Source organism: Rana temporaria, chromosome 6 (assembly GCF_905171775.1).
Source record: "Rana temporaria chromosome 6, aRanTem1.1, whole genome shotgun sequence".
NCBI lineage: Eukaryota > Metazoa > Chordata > Amphibia > Anura > Ranidae > Rana > Rana temporaria.
The window spans coordinates 95,385,237-95,402,162 of NC_053494.1; the positions used below are offsets into that span (position 1 = coordinate 95,385,237).

At 42.2% G+C, this 16,926-nt stretch overlaps 1 protein-coding gene across 1 annotated transcript; it reads right to left on the bottom strand.

Annotated features, from left to right (window-relative positions):
- Nucleotides 1-12,681: 12,681 nt before the first annotated feature.
- On the bottom strand, nucleotides 12,682-13,874 carry LOC120943616 (hemoglobin subunit beta-like). Its single transcript, XM_040357008.1, has 3 exons — nucleotides 13,743-13,874; nucleotides 13,278-13,500; nucleotides 12,682-12,963 (listed from the first exon to the last, which is right to left on the bottom strand). Exons 1-3 carry the CDS (start codon nucleotides 13,814-13,816, stop codon nucleotides 12,835-12,837), a joined length of 426 nt encoding a protein of 141 aa, XP_040212942.1. The 5' UTR covers nucleotides 13,817-13,874; the 3' UTR covers nucleotides 12,682-12,834.
- Between the last annotated feature and the right edge of the window lie 3,052 nt (nucleotides 13,875-16,926).

The window sequence follows — 16,926 nt, forward strand, 5'->3', positions numbered from 1 at the left end:
ATCAGTTCAAACTTCTTTATGCTTTTCCCCCGCTCCAGTTACTACACCGCCTGCTGCGCAGGATCAGGGTGGAGCACATACCAGTCATCCTGGTAGCTCCAGCATGGCCCAGAAGGGCATGGTATTCACTAATCCTAAAGATGGTAGTGGGAGACCCTTGGACTCTTCCTCTACGGCCAGACCTGCTATCGCAAGGTCCGATCCTCCACCCTGCCTTACGGCATCTAAATTTGACGGCCTGGAAGCTGAATCCCTGATTCTCAGGGGTAGAGGTCTGTCTCAGAAAGTAATCTCTACCCTAATCAGAGCCAGGAAACCGGTCTCTAGGGTGATTTATTACAGGGTCTGGAAGGCCTATGTAGGCTGGTGTGAGTCCAAGCGATGGCTTTCTCGCAAGTTTACCATCGATAGAGTATTAAGTTTTCTCCAGCTCGGAGTGGATAAAGGACTGGCATTAAGCACAATCAAGGGACAGATTTCAGCTTTGTCAGTGTGGTTTCAGCGGCCGCTGGCCACCCACTCGCTGGTTAAGACCTTCCTTCAAGGGGTCTTGCGTATTAATCCTCCAGTTAAATCCCCGCTTTGTCCGTGGGATTTAAATCTTGTTCTGTCAAGTTTACAGAAACAACCTTTTGAGCCGTTGGCTGAAATTCCTTTGGTTCTACTGACAAGGAAGTTAGTATTTTTGGTCGCCATAGTTTCCGCCAGAAGAGTATCGGAACTGGCCGCCTTATCCTGTAAGGAACCATATCTTATTTTACATAGGGACAAGGTCGTTCTCCGCCCTCATCCTTCCTTCCTACCAAAGGTTATATCCAGTTTTCATCTAAACCAGGATTTAGTATTACCATCCTTCTTTCCTAAACCTACTTCCAGAAAAGAAGGGTTGCTGCATACCTTGGATATTGTCAGGGCCATGAAGGCCTATCTTAAAGCTACAGAGAAGATCCGGAAAACAGATGTGTTGTTCATTTTACCGGATGGGCCCAAGAAGGGGCAGGCAGCTGCAAAATCCACCATCTCAAGGTGGATTAAACAGTTAATCACTCAGGCCTACGGCTTGAAAGGGTTGCCTCCTCCGTTATCATTAAAGGCTCATTCTACTAGGGCCATGGGCGCCTCCTGGGCAGCACACCACCAGATCTCTATGGCTCAAGTTTGCAAGGCGGCAACCTGGTCTTCTGTCCACACGTTTACAAAATTCTACCAGTTGGACGTAAGAAGGAATACTGATACAGCCTTTGGGCAGGCAGTACTGCAGGCTGCAGTTTGAGACCCTCGGATTCCGGGGGCTCCCCTTTTTTTGAGTTAAATTTAAAATTATTTTTCTCAACTAAGTTGGATTTATTATGATTTGAGTGTATCTCTAAATTAAATCCTTTTGTCTTGGAGATGTTCTCCCTCCCCACATTGTAAGCATTGCTTTGGGACATCCCATATAGTAATGAATATGCCGCTCTGTGTCCCGTGATGTACGATAAAGAAAAAGAGATTTTTAATACAGCTTACCTGTAAAATCTTTTTCTTGGAGTACATCACGGGACACAGAGCTCCCACCCCTCTTTTGGGGACCATTTTGGGAGGCATACTGCTTGCTACAAAACTGAGGTACTCCTCCTATGGGAGGGGGTTATATAGGGAGGGGCATTTCCTGTTTGAGATTGCCAGTGTCCATCACCTGAAGGTACTCCATATAACCCATATAGTAATGAATATGCCGCTCTGTGTCCTGTGATGTACTCCAAGAAAAAGATTTTACAGGTAAGCTGTATTAAAAATCTCTTTTTTTTAGATGAATGTTCCTCCGCATGATGCCCCATGGGGGGGGGGGGGGGGTTCAATAATTAAGCAAAAATTCATAGGGACATTGATGCATAATATCTATATTATAAATCAACACCCAAGGTTCAGTATGGGAAGGTCACTAATGAAAAGCACATCACAAACTGTATGTAAAGGCTTGTGTATTGTACAAAGAATTAAGCATGAACAGCCTAGTTACTAGCAAGAAAATATTACACAAAAATTACAAAAACAATCCTGAGTGGTATAGATCACATTCAAAGATTAGCAGCATGGTCCGATACTATAAAATAATAAAATCCTTACAGTACAAAGGACAAATGCTTATAGAACCAAACACGGTACGATGAAACCATTGTGAACTGTAGAGAGTACTAGCTAACAAGCATATCAAATCATATCAATCCCAGGGGATTGAAGAATGACTGGTCTTGCTCTGTGGCTCCCTCTGTGTTCCATATCTTTAAGTGCCTCTGTCTCTTGTTTTTATTTTAAAGCATTTGTTAATTCAAAAAAATAAACCAGACCAATTTTCAGCTTTCGGTGATCTCACAATTTGAATGACAATTACTCAGTCATACAACATTGTACCCATATGAATGTTTTGTCCTTTTTTTCACACAAATAGAGCTTTCTTTTGGTGGTATTTAATCACCGCTGGGTTTTTTATTTTTTGCGCTATAAAAGAAAAAATACTGAAAATTCTGTAAAAAAAAAAAAAAAAAAGATTTTTTCTTGTTTCTGTTATATGTAGAAAATTAGTAATTTTTGTTCATGCATTTTGGCCAAAATGTATACTGCTACATATTTTTGGTAAAAATAACCCAAATGTGTGTATATTATTTGGTCTTTGTGAAAGTTATAGAGTCCAAAAGACCCTAGAGAATACAATGGCAGTCATTACAACTTTTTACCTCGCACGGTTTTTGCGCAGCAATTTTTCAAACGCGTTTTTAAAAAATAAAAACCGTTTTGTGCTTAAGAAAAAAAAATAAAACAGTAAAGTTAGCCCAATGTTTTTGCACAATATGAAAGATGAAGTTACGCCGAGTAAATAGGTACCTAACATGTCACCCTTCAAAATTGCACACGCTCGTGGAATGGGGCCAAACTTTGCTACTTAAAAACTCCCATAGGCGACGCTTTAAATATTTTTACAGGTTACATGTTTTTAGTTACAGAGGAGGTCTAGGGCCAAAATTATTGCTCTCGCTCTAACGTTCGCAGCGATACCTCTTGTGTAGCTTGAACACCGTTTTCATATATTGGCGGGACTTACCTATGCGTTCGCTTCTGCATGCAAGCACGCGGGGACATGGGCACTTAAAAAAATAAAAAAATAATGTATTGTTCATTTTACTTTATTTATTTTAGTTTGACACTTTTTTTCACAAAAATATATTTTTTGATCACTTTTATTCCTATAATAAGGAATGTAAACATCCCTTGTAATAGGAATATAGCATGACAGGTCCTCTTTACAGTGAGATATGGGGTCAATAAGACCCCAAATCTCACTTCTAGGCTGGGAAGCCTGAAATTAAAAAAAATATATTATCTTGGCTTCGATCGTATCGGTGAGTCGATAGAAGCACCGGAGGGGGGGACGGGGACGTATTGTGGGGTATTGCAGAGTATTGGCATGGTATTGCACAGGGATGGCTGAGCATGGATGGATGGCTGGATCTGTGACTGCAATTGTCACAAATCCAGCCTACACCACTGCTGCTGCCTCCGCTCTCTCCCCCTCTCCTTTTACACTGTACCGATCGGTACAGAAAGGGGAGGGAGGAACCGGCGTCATCACATGACTCCGGTTTGTTTACAAGTGATCACTCCATCATTGGACGGAGCGATCACGTGGTAAACGGCCGTGATCAGCGGCAATTTACTGCGATCCGTAATGCGCCGGGTCTTCTAGACCCAGTGCATCACGGATCGCGGTAAATGGTCACGGATCACTTGACCACTGTTCATGGTTGCTGAGCCCTGACACTGTGGTGAGTTTACGTGCCTCTGTCATCCGCAGCCCTGCTCTGTCTCTTCTGTCCTCCCCCCCCCCCCCCTCCACTATCTATTTGTGAGCTCTGTGTCCGTGCCCACCCCCTCCCCTTCTGCTGCTCAAATTGGGGTACAATTTACATTATCCTCTTGGTTGATGAATCTAATGTCCCACTGTGACTGTGCTTTATAAAAAATGCAGCTATATACCTTGTTTACAGGGCGCAGATCGGCGATCACGTGACCCACTGCCTTTCTCTTCTCTCGCATGACAGCTGCAGCGTGTGGGGCCACCTCTCTTTCTCTCCTCCTGAATGAATCAGTGGGGTATCCTTGACCCCGCCCACTGCAGCTGTCATGCAAGAGGAGAAAGACATGTGATTGCCAATTTGCGCTCTGTAAACAAGGTATATAGCTAAATTTTTTATAAAGTCACAGGGGGACATTGGATTCATCAACCAAGAGATTAATGTAAATTGTACCCTGTGGGTTCACAAACACTTTAAGTTTTTTTTTCCTTTCACTATCATTGAATTCTTGATTGGTCTAAAATTAACAATCCTATCTTTCTCGTGAAAGTGATTGGATGGTAACTCAAGCACCCTTTGATGTGATCCCTTTTTTAATATTAAATTAGGATCTCTCCCCGCTATCCGTGTCACTTGCAAATTTTTAATTGGTTAAATTGACTCCTGTCATCACACATGGACTTTTGGACAATCGGTTGGTCAATTAGCAAACCAAAGACCTATGACCTACAGAGACAATACTGGCCTGACCCCCGTCTATTCACCTGCCTTTGAAGACAAAGGGGAGATCTAGCTGTAATTCAACACTAGACCTTGTTTAAATGGTTTGTTTCCACTATTTATAGATGAATGTTCCTCAGCATGATGCCCCATACCTAGGGAACATTATTTTCCAAGATCTCACCATTTGGGCTCATTTTCACTAGCATTGTGAAAGGGGAAAAAAGGGGGATGTTTACCACTTGTCTATACAGCGCCATAAGTTTAAGCAGCGCTTTACATATTTATTATACATTCACATAAGTACCTGCTCTCAAGGAGCTTACAATCTAAGTTCCCTAACTCCCACTCATTCATGCACATCCTAGGGCCTATTTAGACAGGATCCAATTAACCTACCAGCATGTCATTGGAGTGTAGGAGGAAATCAGAGTACCCGGAGGAAACTCGTTTAGACACAGCTTACAGGGGTGTATGCCACACCAGTTACAATGCCCTAAATCCCCCGCCACACTAGTTGGTGTCCCTGATTACTCCACTGCATTCAGGTTGTCGCCATACAAACTTGTTCACATGTACCCATGTTTGGATCACTTTTGCCAGAATATTAGACAGACAGTGAGGAGGTATTGTCTCACCTTCTCACCACCTGCTTTTAACCTCTTGGACTCCGCACAAGTAACCCCCAATCAATTGAATGGGTCACGATCAGTGGGAGTACAGGGGATATAATTCCTGCCACATATGCAAAGCATCCCACCCCTGGCCACTGCCTCTGCAGCTAAAAGGGAATAGCGGTTGAGGAGTAGTAAAACCGTAGCTCAACGGCAAGGTTCTACTGCCCTCAACCTCATGTGTAAACAAGCCCTAATTGTGCAGTTATCACACAATTCTCCAATCACCACCAGATCAGTTTAACTAGAATTGATGTTCCTGATGGCCATTGGCCACTACACCAGACCTGTGCCACAACAGTTTACCTGACGACCACCGCACCAGTCCCAGTGTCACCAGACCAGAGTATGCCAGAAACAGTGTCCTTTATAACCACCACACCAATGCCTATGCCTGCTGCCTGTACTAACCCTGGCCTGTTTGCTGACCAAGTCTCTGCATGCACCTGAACTGACCTATCTGCACATCTCACTGACTTTGTTTCTGCGAGACACCATTCTCACCCATCCCCTTTGGATAACCACTCCTGGAACCACAGGAACTCATTTGTTCTTCCTTGCTTTAGCCTCCTGTTCTTTCTGGCTGGTGAACATGGCATTACTGTAGGCAGCCGCATACCAGTAGGTTAGGCTTGCTTGGCTTATAGGAACTGGGACTGCTATAGGTGATGCTACACTAAGCTATATTCCCTGATCTCTTGTATGGAGGTGACTATTACCTTGGTTTTGATACAATTGGTTGATTTGTGTGATACACAAGATACAGTGTCTGGTTACATAATCAGTCCAAACATTGAAAAAAGTCTTACACATGAGGTATCGCCATACTTGGAAGGAGTAGCAAAACATGTTTTGGGGTGTAATTCTAAGTATGCCTATGCTGTGTGTGAGCAATATTTATTAAATTAACAACTGTAAAAAAAAAATATTTTTTGTAATACAGCTTACCTGTAAAATCCTTTTCTTGGAAATACATCACGGGACACAAAGCCTTAATTATTAATGGGTTATGTAGTCACCACAGGTGATTGGAAACTGGCAAACCCAATTAAAATTGAGTTCCTCCCCTATATAACCCCTCCCAAAAGGAGAGTACCTCAGTTTTGTAGCAAAGCAATAAGTGTTTCACGTTAACTCCAAAGAGGGGTGGGAGCTCTGTGTCCCGTGATGTATTTCCAAGAAAAGGATTTTACAGGTAAGCTGTATTAAAAAATCCTATTTTGTTCATCATACATCAAGGGACACAGAGCCTTAATTACTTAATGGGATGTCCCATAGCAATGCTAAAATTAGAGAGGAGGGACACACAGATCAGAATAAGCCCACTATTTAGTCAGAGGATTTATACTGCTGACTGCAGCACACTACGCCCGAAGGCGGAGTTCCTCGTAAGCTCTCGCATCTACCTGATAGAATTTGGTAAATGTATGGACCAAAGACCAAGTAGCAGCCTTACATATCTGAGCCATGGAGGCCTGGTGATGCACTGCCCATGAAGCACCAACTGCTCTAGTCAAGTGCGCTTTCACCTGAAAAGGAAGGATCTTCTTTTCTAACTCATAGGCCTGAATAATGACTTGTCGAATCCACCTTGCAATCATGGACCTTGACGCTGCCTGGCCCTTCTTTGGGCCTTGTGGCAGAATGAACAGACAAGGCCCAAACGGTAAGGGTTTATCTGAGCTGTAGCTAGCAGATAAACTCTTACCGCTCTTACAACATCTAGAGAGTGTAGACTCTCTTCCTCCGCAGACTGCGGGTTTTGGAAAAAAAGATGGTAGGACTATATCTTGGTTCAGATGAAAACCTGAAACCACCTTAGGTAAGAAATTCGGGTGAGGCCATAGCACCACCCTGTCTTCATGAATAATAATATATGGTTCTTTACACAAAAGAGCCGCCAATTCCGATACCCTTCTAGCCGAGGATATGGCTACAAGAAAAAACTGTTTCTGTGTCAACATACTTGGAGAAACCTGGTGTATAGGTTCAAACGGTAGCTTTTGACCGCCCTGTATTTTCTCCGCTCTCCTCTATGGGGGGATCGAATGAACACGGACCGTCTGTCTGTGTTCACCCGATCCAATCCACAGATGGAAGGAAAAATAGGGTTTTCCTCTGTCTGCAGAATCGGAGGAATGCGGAAGCGGGCAAGATCGGGTGTCAGCGGATGTTTATCTGCTGACACCCGTGATCTCATAGGGACCAGCCCGTGCTGACACCCGATCTCACCGGCTTCCGCATTCCTCCGATTCTGCAGATGGAGGAAAACCCTATTTTTCCTTGCGTCATCAGATCGGTTGAACACGGACAGACGGTCCGTGTTCATCCGATCCCCCCCCATAGGGGAGAGCGGAGAAAAGACAGGGCGGTCCCTGCACAGTGTGCGGAGACCGTCCTGTCACCCCCTGGCTCAGCGGGGATCAACAGAGCGATCCCCGCTGAGCCAGCAGAGGTTCACAGGGCGGATCATTACTGATCCGCCCCGTGTGAAAGGGCCCTAAATAATTAAACTCAAGCCAGTAAAATCGTATACACATGCTGCTCCGACCTTGCAAAGCTGGTCATGTGTATAATTATTAAGATTACAAAAATATGTGGTTATATTATTAAATGCATTTTAGATGCAAAATTGTGCTTTTGTAACATGAAAAATATAATTAATGTGGCATGGACTGTGGACTATGTATAGAAGAACTTGTATGTACATGGGAGAACAATGGTATGGACTTAAAGCGGATCTCCGCCGAAAAAAGAAATATTAAAAGCCAGCAGCTACAAATATTGCAGCTGCTGACTTTTAATATTAGGACACTTACCTGTCCTGGAGTCCAGTGCCGTCGGCAGCAGAGGACGAGCGATCGCTCGTCACTCTGCTGCCCCCACCGCCATCCTCAGTGAGGGTTCAGTAGCGGATGAGCAGGTAAGGATCAAACAGAAGTGTGGTCAGTAAACAAGTCAAAAGGTCGGTAACTAGTAGTTGCAGGTTGGGATCAGGCAGAAGCGTAGTGGAGGAACAAGCCAAGGGTCGATAATGAGCAGTAGCAAATATGGACGGCAGCAGGAAAGACAGGAGCGAGATACAGGCTGGAGATAGCACAATATTCCGGCAAGGAGAAAGTTCAGAGACATGGCTTAAATCAGGAAGTTCGTGGGAGGAGCAAAGAGTTCAAGGTTCAGCTGAAATCAAGGTACAAGGTAGGGTTGTCTAAAGGTTCTGACAAGGCACTGTCCAGCATCTCAAATATCTTAGTGAGAAGATTTATTGCCAGACACAGCTGAGATCCCAGGTTCACGTCCAGGTCCTGACAGTAGGCTGTGAAAGGTAAATCCCTTTTGGTTCACAATTTTCCTGGAATCTGATCCCATTCCCAAGGCCCTGACAGAGTTTGTACGCTTTAACCAGGACATGGCTGGGCCCTCAGTAGTTTGGGAAGCCATGAAGGCTCACTTAAAGGGCCTGCTCATCAAGCAGATTAACGCTATTAAAACTAAGACCAAGGAATGGGAGAACTTGGTGATGGGTGAGGCAGCCAGGGCGGAGGAGAACTACATTGCTGCCCCCACTTCGGAGTCGAAGTGTGGATGGCAGAAAGCACAAGCCCTGTATCAACAGGTCTCCATTACCACAGCGAAGAACAAAAGCTTCTTCTTGCAGCAAAAATATTTTAACGAAGGGGGAAAACACCGGTCACTTACTAGCAATGATAGCTAAAGCCCAGCAGGGCATGACTCACATAGAGGCCATTCAGAATGTAGCAGGAATATACCTGAAGTGTTTTTACACTTCTTTAAAGACCTTTATACATCTAAAGTACATCCCACACATGAAGAACTGGTCCACTTTTTGGACCAGTGCTCCCTCCCCTGGGTGTCACAACAGGGCTTGCTGCACTTAATGAATCACTGAAGCTGGAGGAATTATCCTTTGCGGTGGCACAGATGGCTAATAACAAATCCCCAGGAGCTGACAGCCTAGCCACATAAACGTATGGGAAGTACGGGGGCACTCTCTTACCTAACCTATTAAAAACCTTAAATAATGCCCTTCAGGAAGGTAGTTTACCCGCCTCCATGAACGAGGCTATTATTATAGTTATTCCAAAACCGAGCAAGGACCCATTACAACCTGACTCCTATAGGCCTATTTCGCTGCTCAATGCTGACGTCAAATTACTGGCACAGGTGTTGGCCACTAGACTTTCGGGAGTTGTGGTGGGGCTGGTCCACTTTGACAAGTCTGACTTCATTCCTGCCAGATCTACTGAATTGAAAATTCGAAGACTATTCCTTAACACTTAAATCCCGGTGGATAACCCTGGCAACAGGGCCATCTTTTCTCTCGATGCTGCCAAAGCCTTCGACAGCGTGGAGTGGAAATATTTGTGGGAGGTTTTGCAGCGCTTTGGTTTGGGTGACAAATTAATTTCATGGGTGCGGCTTTTGTACACTGCCCCTATGGCCAGAGTGAGGATTAATGACACCCTATCGGAGCTCTTCCCTTTGTTTTGTGGTACACGGCAGGGTTGCCCTTTGTCACCCCTGCTGTTTGCCCTTGCACTGGAGCCTCTGGTGGCTATGGTGCGGGACTCCCTTGACATCACAGATTTCTGCAGAGAACAAAGAGAGGAAAAGATTTCCTTATACGCGGAAAACACCTTGCTGTACTTGAGGGCAGTGATGCACCTCATAGACCAGTTAGGACAGTTATCAGGCTTTGCCATTAATTGACATAAGTCGGCTCTGTTGCCACTGGATCCCTTACCAGCACCTATGCCGGAGGATGTATTTCATATACAGGTGGTCTCCTCATTCAAATACTTGGGCATAATGGTGACCAGGGATGCACGGGACTACATAACACTGAATTTGAAACACATACTACAAAAATTAGATTACCGCTTTCAGTGACCGGTCACATAAACATCATAAAAATGGTCTGGGCACCGCAAGTGTTGTACATTCTACACAATGCCCGATCTGGATACCACAGTACTGGTTCCGACGTATGGACTCACAGTTCAGAGCTCTCATATGGAGAGGTGGAGTGGTGAGAACTAAACTGGCCACTCTGCAACTCCCCAAGGACCAGGATGGCATGGCTGTTCTGCACCCTCTAATGTATTACCTAGCTGCCCAACTGCAACATTATACAGGGTGGGATCTCAGGACGGTGACAGACCCCTCCAGGGATCTCCTCCTCGGCCATGGAGCAGACTATACTGCCCTATCCCATATGAAGAGGGTCCTTCCTAGAGTCCCCTCTACTTGCCCTACAGTTCAGTCACTGATGAAAATATGGAGAAAATATGGAGAAAATATGGAGAAACCTATCTGGTGAAACCGCTTTTACACAGACTTGAAAAGGGTACCTAATCTGTAGGTCTGGTTGAGGACAGGGGTTAGATTCCTCACCCAAATACTAGACGGACCCGTATACCCAATTACTGTGCAAATTTCCTGCACTCAAAAGCCACCACTTTCAATATATAAAATTGCAATATGCCATCAGGTACCAGAGTAGACAATCTCATTTGAAACTAGAGGAATCCACGTTCCTCGAGTCCATATATTCTGACCCTGAGAAGAAGGGAATAATTTCTAGAATCTATACCACCTATTATTACACATACAAGCCCCTGATTTGTTACCATGTAGGGAGGGGTGGGAGTGAGATGTTGGCCCCATTGATGGCGAGCAGTGGTATCAGATTCTGAGTGTGGGACCCTTGGTATTAGTATCAGCGGCACAGAGACTATCCCACCTATTTATATTACATAGAGTATACCGCATACCTGTACAGTTACATAAGTGGGGTAGGCGTGACTTCCCCATATGTCCCAAATGCCAGGCCCACCCTGGTGACCTCATTCACATGCTCTGGAGATGCACCAAGTTAGTGAGGTACTGGAACTGCATTATCACCAGAATAAATAATGTATACCAAGTTCAACTAGCGGTGGAACTACTAATATGTTTACTAGGTAGCCTAGATGAAGACTTGTACCTCCCATCGGTGTACATTGCCCTCAAGAGGCTCCCAACCTAGCAAGGAAGCTGATTGCCCGTTTGTGTCTATCAGCATGGATCACGAAGGAGGCGCAATGGATCCAAATTGTTAATGCTATTCTAATTCGGGAAAAAAACACATATCATCAGAAAATATCATAGAAAATCGCCCAAAAAAATCATCAGCATCTGGCAGAGTTGGCTGGATTCCCCAGAAGTGGCACCCCCACAGACAAGGATGGACTGGCCATTGGGACTACAGGGAGTTTCCCGGTGGGCCGATGGCTCAGTGGGCCGGCTTCAGTGACAGCGGACTGCCGCCCCCCCTCCGCTCCTCTGTCTCTCCCTCACCTGGGGGGGGGACAAAGAAGCAGGAGGAGGACCAGAGGAGCAGGGGGGATGACAGAGGAGCATGGGGGGAGGGGACAGACAGCTGATTCAACAGCTATGGCCTGGGAGTTTCTCACTTCTGCCTAATCTTGTCCCATAAGGGGGGGCACCAAACTGATTATTTGCCCCGGGTGAAATAATGTCTAGCTTCCCCACTGGTACTGCCTATAAGTACCAGCCATTCTACTCTAATAAAGTAGAACGACTAGTGGCTAGTGAAGGGGAAGAGGGGGCTTGGGTGGCCAGGGTGGCCGGGGGGTGCGAGAGTTGTCCGGCCACCATGGGAGAGACCTGTCAAAGTGGGCCAGTCTGGATGAAGTCCAGGGCCAAATTTCTGTCCCAGTCCAACCCTGCCCACAAATGGCCATGGACAAACTGCTGATGGGTTAATTGGGTTTTAGGAGCTGATCTTGGGGTCCTGTAATGTAAAGGAAGATGAGTGACGTGCTAGGAGTGCTTTGCATGCCTGGCAGATTTAAACCCCTAATGGTATATCACCGTCGGTTGGTCTAACACTTTATTTTTAATTTAATTTTGTTCCTTTATTAGTTGAGCCCCTATACTCATGGGAGTCAGGAACCCAGGGTTTTACGCAATGCTTCTCATATGTATGATAGCAGTGTTGGCTTCACAGTTAGCACCATTTCTAGGTTGTTATGAGGAATGAGACTTCTGTTCTCTATACATATCATACGAATGTAAATGTACCATGTAATGCCTTGTGTTCTCATTAATAAAAACCTTTTTGTTATATTAAAAAAATCCCTTTTAATATTGTCACCTAGAGGCTCTTCTCATTTATTTTGTACTACCTGCAAACCAGAGTATTGTGAGAAAAGCAGACAGTAATTTATTTTCAGCACTGAAATTACCTCCAGGTTTTTTTTTTATTTTTTTTTAAACACAATTCACTTTCATTTTAATTATACTTGTAGTCTCTGGGTTATTTTTAGTTGTAATGTGGAAATATAATACATTGTGTTATTATTATGTCTTTTAAACGCTAAGTATGTCTTTATAGTTAATGCAGAGATCACCGACACTGACACAAGAGATGCAGAAAGAAATATCTGGTTTTTATTAGGAGCAAAATAAAATTGCTACATTTTAAGTATGCTTGAATACAGTTGCAGTCTTGCCAGTGTATGCTTCACAGGGATGTTGACTTGTAGCTTAGACTCCTTTTATTTGGCTGTAGTTTGGGTAATTTAGTGATAACCCTTGGCTAGGGCATCGCCAACAGCACAAAAGCCATGCTCCAAAGCACACTGCAGTTCTGGGGTAAATTCTTCATGGAAGTGACGAGCCAGGGTAACAATCAGCACATCTCCGAAGCGCTGCAATAGAACACACATGTTTTAATAAAAAAAAAAAATTAAATAAAAAAATATAGCAGCCAGAAATAATTGCCAACTAATCTGAAAAGAGTAAACTAAATTTGCATTGGGTGAATAATCTTTTGTACCACTTTACCTGCCCTAATAAATGAATGCATAATAAAGTATATTATATTTTTTAATTGATATGTACAAAAATATTTACCAGTTATAGATAGTATTTCAAAAATTGTATGCAGTCACTATTATTTTTGGTAGGCTATGTTTAATCAGACTACTCTATACATTGTCAAAATAGCTTTTCAAAAACTTACGTAAAAGTTAGCTGGATCCACATGAAGTTCCTTAGAGTGCTTTTCACTCAGCTTGGCATAGTGTGCCTTGAGGTTTTCAGGGTGTTTCAAGCCATCTACAATGGAAGCTAACACCTTGTGTCCATGAGCAAGCACTTTGGCATTGTGGCAGATGGCATCAGCAGAGCCCAGATTGCCAAAAGTGCTGAAGTGTCTTTGGGTCCATGGGTACACAACAAGAAGCCTGAAAAGATAAAAGAATTAGATTATAATTTCAGTCATTATAGTAAAAACTGATAAATATATGTGAGAAGCTATGCTCATATATGCCTCGAGTGGAAGCTGTTAATATGATGTTCTATTAACAATATTTCTAATAGAACTTGACTACAAAAAGAGATTATTATCAGAAAAATAAAACTCAACTCTGTGCACAAAAATAAATTATGTTAAACTAAATAAAATGATTTCATTGCAGTAGCATACCTGGCAAGAGCTTCTCCTCCTACTTTGTGAGTGTCTACTTTGGCCATAAAAGCACAAATGTCTGGGCCACCCATGGTAGATGCTGTAGATGTGCTTGCTTAGTTGCTGAGTAAAGAACCTGATGTTTTCTTCTGCAATTCCCTGAGTTTATATATGCTACATATGGCCCTTCCTATTCATGTGCTGGATATCTATTGGTTACAGTGAAACACCCTTATCTGAAAAAACCTCCTCCTCCAACATTTACCCATCCCTCCCAAATTACATTTACATTTTAAAATATTTATATATATATATATATATATATATATATATATATATATATATATATATATATATATATATATATATGTGTATATATATATATATATATATATATATATATATATATATATATATATATATATATATATATATATATATATATATATATATATATTTGAGTTTGTTTATGAAGCTATGTATTTATAAATGGTGGAATAGTATTTGCAGCTTTCCACAAAATAAATATTGTTTCTTGTGAGAAGCAAATTTGACCACAATTACCAAAGACTTGTAAATATATATTTATATTTGATGGCACCCTGCAGTGCTGGCTGTTTGTATAAGTGGAAACTATACTACACACAAATTCACGTCTACACATAGGGGTTGATTTTCAAAGAAACAGAAACTGTCCACTTTGCTAAGATTCAGATTAATGGATAAGGTGAAGGTATAGTCACCTCAATCATACCATCACCTGCAAACAAAACATTTGTTACATAGTTTCATAGTCAGATAAAAGACACAAATCCATCTAGTTCAACCAACAGAAAAAAATAAACAGAGAAATAAATAAATAAATGTTCTTATAATTTTCTCTACACATGATTGGGTATTCATAGTGATTTACTAAAGAAATACAGACTTAGATGAATAAATACGATGAAGATGTGTTCTCTTCAATCACACAATCAGTAGTTTGCAAAATCCTGTTTCTTTTTATTTTCTTTAAAAGCAATTCATTTTACTATGTTTATTAAAATTTGCTTTGCAAAGTGAATATTCTCTTTGCTTTTTTAACCACTTGACCACTGGGCACTTGAACCCCCTTAATAACCAGACCAATTTTCAGCTTTCGGTGCTCTCACAATTTGAATGACAATTACTCAGTCATACAACATTGTACCCAAATGAAATTTTTCTCCTTTTTTTCCCACAAATGGAGCTTTCTTTTGGTGGTATTTAATCACCGTTGGGTTTATATTTTTTGCGCTATAAAAGAAAAAAGACTGAAAATTCTGTAAAAAAATGAATTTTTCTTTGTTTCTGTTATAAAATTTAGCAAATTTGTAATTTTTCTTCATACATTTTGGCCAAAATGTATACTGCTTCATATCTTTGGTAAAAATAAGTACAAATTGGTGAATATTATTTGGTCTTTGTGAAAGTTATAGCGTCCACAAGCTATGGTGCCAATATCTGAAAATTGTTTGGGGGTATTGCAGAGTATTGTGCAGGGGGTATTGCAGAGTATTGTGCAGGGGGTATTGCAGTGTGTTGCGCAGGGGGTATTGCAGGGTATGGGTATTGCAGAGTATTGTGCGTGGGTATTGCAGAGTATTGTGCAGGGGGTATTGCAGAGTACTGCGCAGGGGGTATTGCAGTGTGTTGCGCAGGGGGTATTGCAGGGTATGGGTATTGCAGAGTATTGTACAGGGGTATTGCAGAGTATTGCGCTGGGGTATTGCAGAGTACTGCGCAGGGGGTATTGGAGAGTACTGCGCAGGGGGTTTTGCAGAGTATTGCGCAGGGGGTATTGCAGAGTACTGCGCAGGGTGTATTGCAGAGTATTGCGCAGGGGTATTGCACAGGGTATTGCAGGGATGGCTGAGCAGGGATGGCTGGATCTGTGACTGCAATAGTCACAGATCCAGCCCACAGCGCTGCTGACATACGCTCTCTCCTCTCACACTGTACCAGGGGGCGCGCAGGAGCGCCATTCTGGGAGGACATCCATGGATGTCCTCCCAGAGTTAAGGAACCGCCTTGTAGCCGTAACTCGGCTATGATGCGGTGATTAAGTGGTTAAAGTGCCTTACCTCATTTGGTAAATCAACATAAAATTGACAAACACATACATAAATGATTTTCTCACATACAGCATCAAAAATGATGGTTAAATACTTATGCTTGGAGCATCAAGTGATCCAACATTAATAAAAAATAAATAAAAATGATGGCATGTCAATATACAGTATATGTTTTGTTCCACACCTTTTATATATAAAAAAAAAGGCCAGTAAGTTCAATCGTTTCCACTTTTCCTAGTTACAGAGTATTTACTATTTATGTTTTCATCATATTTCACATTTTTAACATTTGCTTCACCTGTTAGAGCTACTAAATCTAAAATTACAAAGAAGAAAATGAGTGCTCCAAATGATATACTGGATGTGCATATCTCATTACATTGAAATAAACAGTTTCAGCACATGGCTGGTAATGTGTAGCACTTACAAGTTTAGCAGATCTGCATATCACCCTGTGGTATTATGCATGGATGCATGGGGTGTTTGTTGCTGTGGTGTGATATTATGTGGGTTAAAAAAATAAATATCTTGCGCAAAATATTAACAAATCATACAGGCTAATGTGATTCGTTCCCCTAAATTCAGAAAATATATTTATATGTGCCTTCAACATTTTGGAAACATATCATGTTTAAATGTGTTCCCTGCAAATTTTCTAATCACTCGTTTTCCATGGTAAAAGCAACAAAACATACAAAAGTATGTCCAAGGTATTGAATGTCATTATACTAAAAGGTAGTAAATTCCCTTCCAGCTAAACAAGCCCATGAAAGATCCCCAGAAAAAGAGATAATATATCTTGACGGTTTATACTAATATATAAAACCAAGGTAAGGTACAATTTGCTACCTTAGTATGATACAGCTTTAACCACATCACTACTAGCCTGTAGGGGACCATTCACACTGGTATTTTTTTTACTATATATAAAATAGACTATTAAATAGAAACGGTTTCTTTCACTTCCTATTTTAAAATATAACAAATAAAAATTTCAGGACAGTTCGGAAACCCATCACATGATCCTTTTTAGAAAGTAGAAACATGCAACTATTGAGGCGGTAAAAACACAGATATTGTAATGGTGCACTAGATATAAGTGTACAGGG

Bases quoted from the DNA above. Each gene is read 5' to 3' on its own strand.
- LOC120943616 (XM_040357008.1), bottom strand. From the start codon at position 13,816: ATGGGTGGCCCAGACATTTGTGCTTTTATGGCCAAAGTAGACACTCAC. The intron at 13,501-13,742 runs GTATGCTACTGC...TTATCTTTTCAG, and splicing joins GGAGGAGAAGCTCTTGCCAG to GCTTCTTGTTGTGTACCCAT. The intron at 12,964-13,277 runs GTAAGTTTTTGA...GTTCTATTGCAG, and splicing joins TGGATCCAGCTAACTTTTAC to CGCTTCGGAGATGTGCTGAT.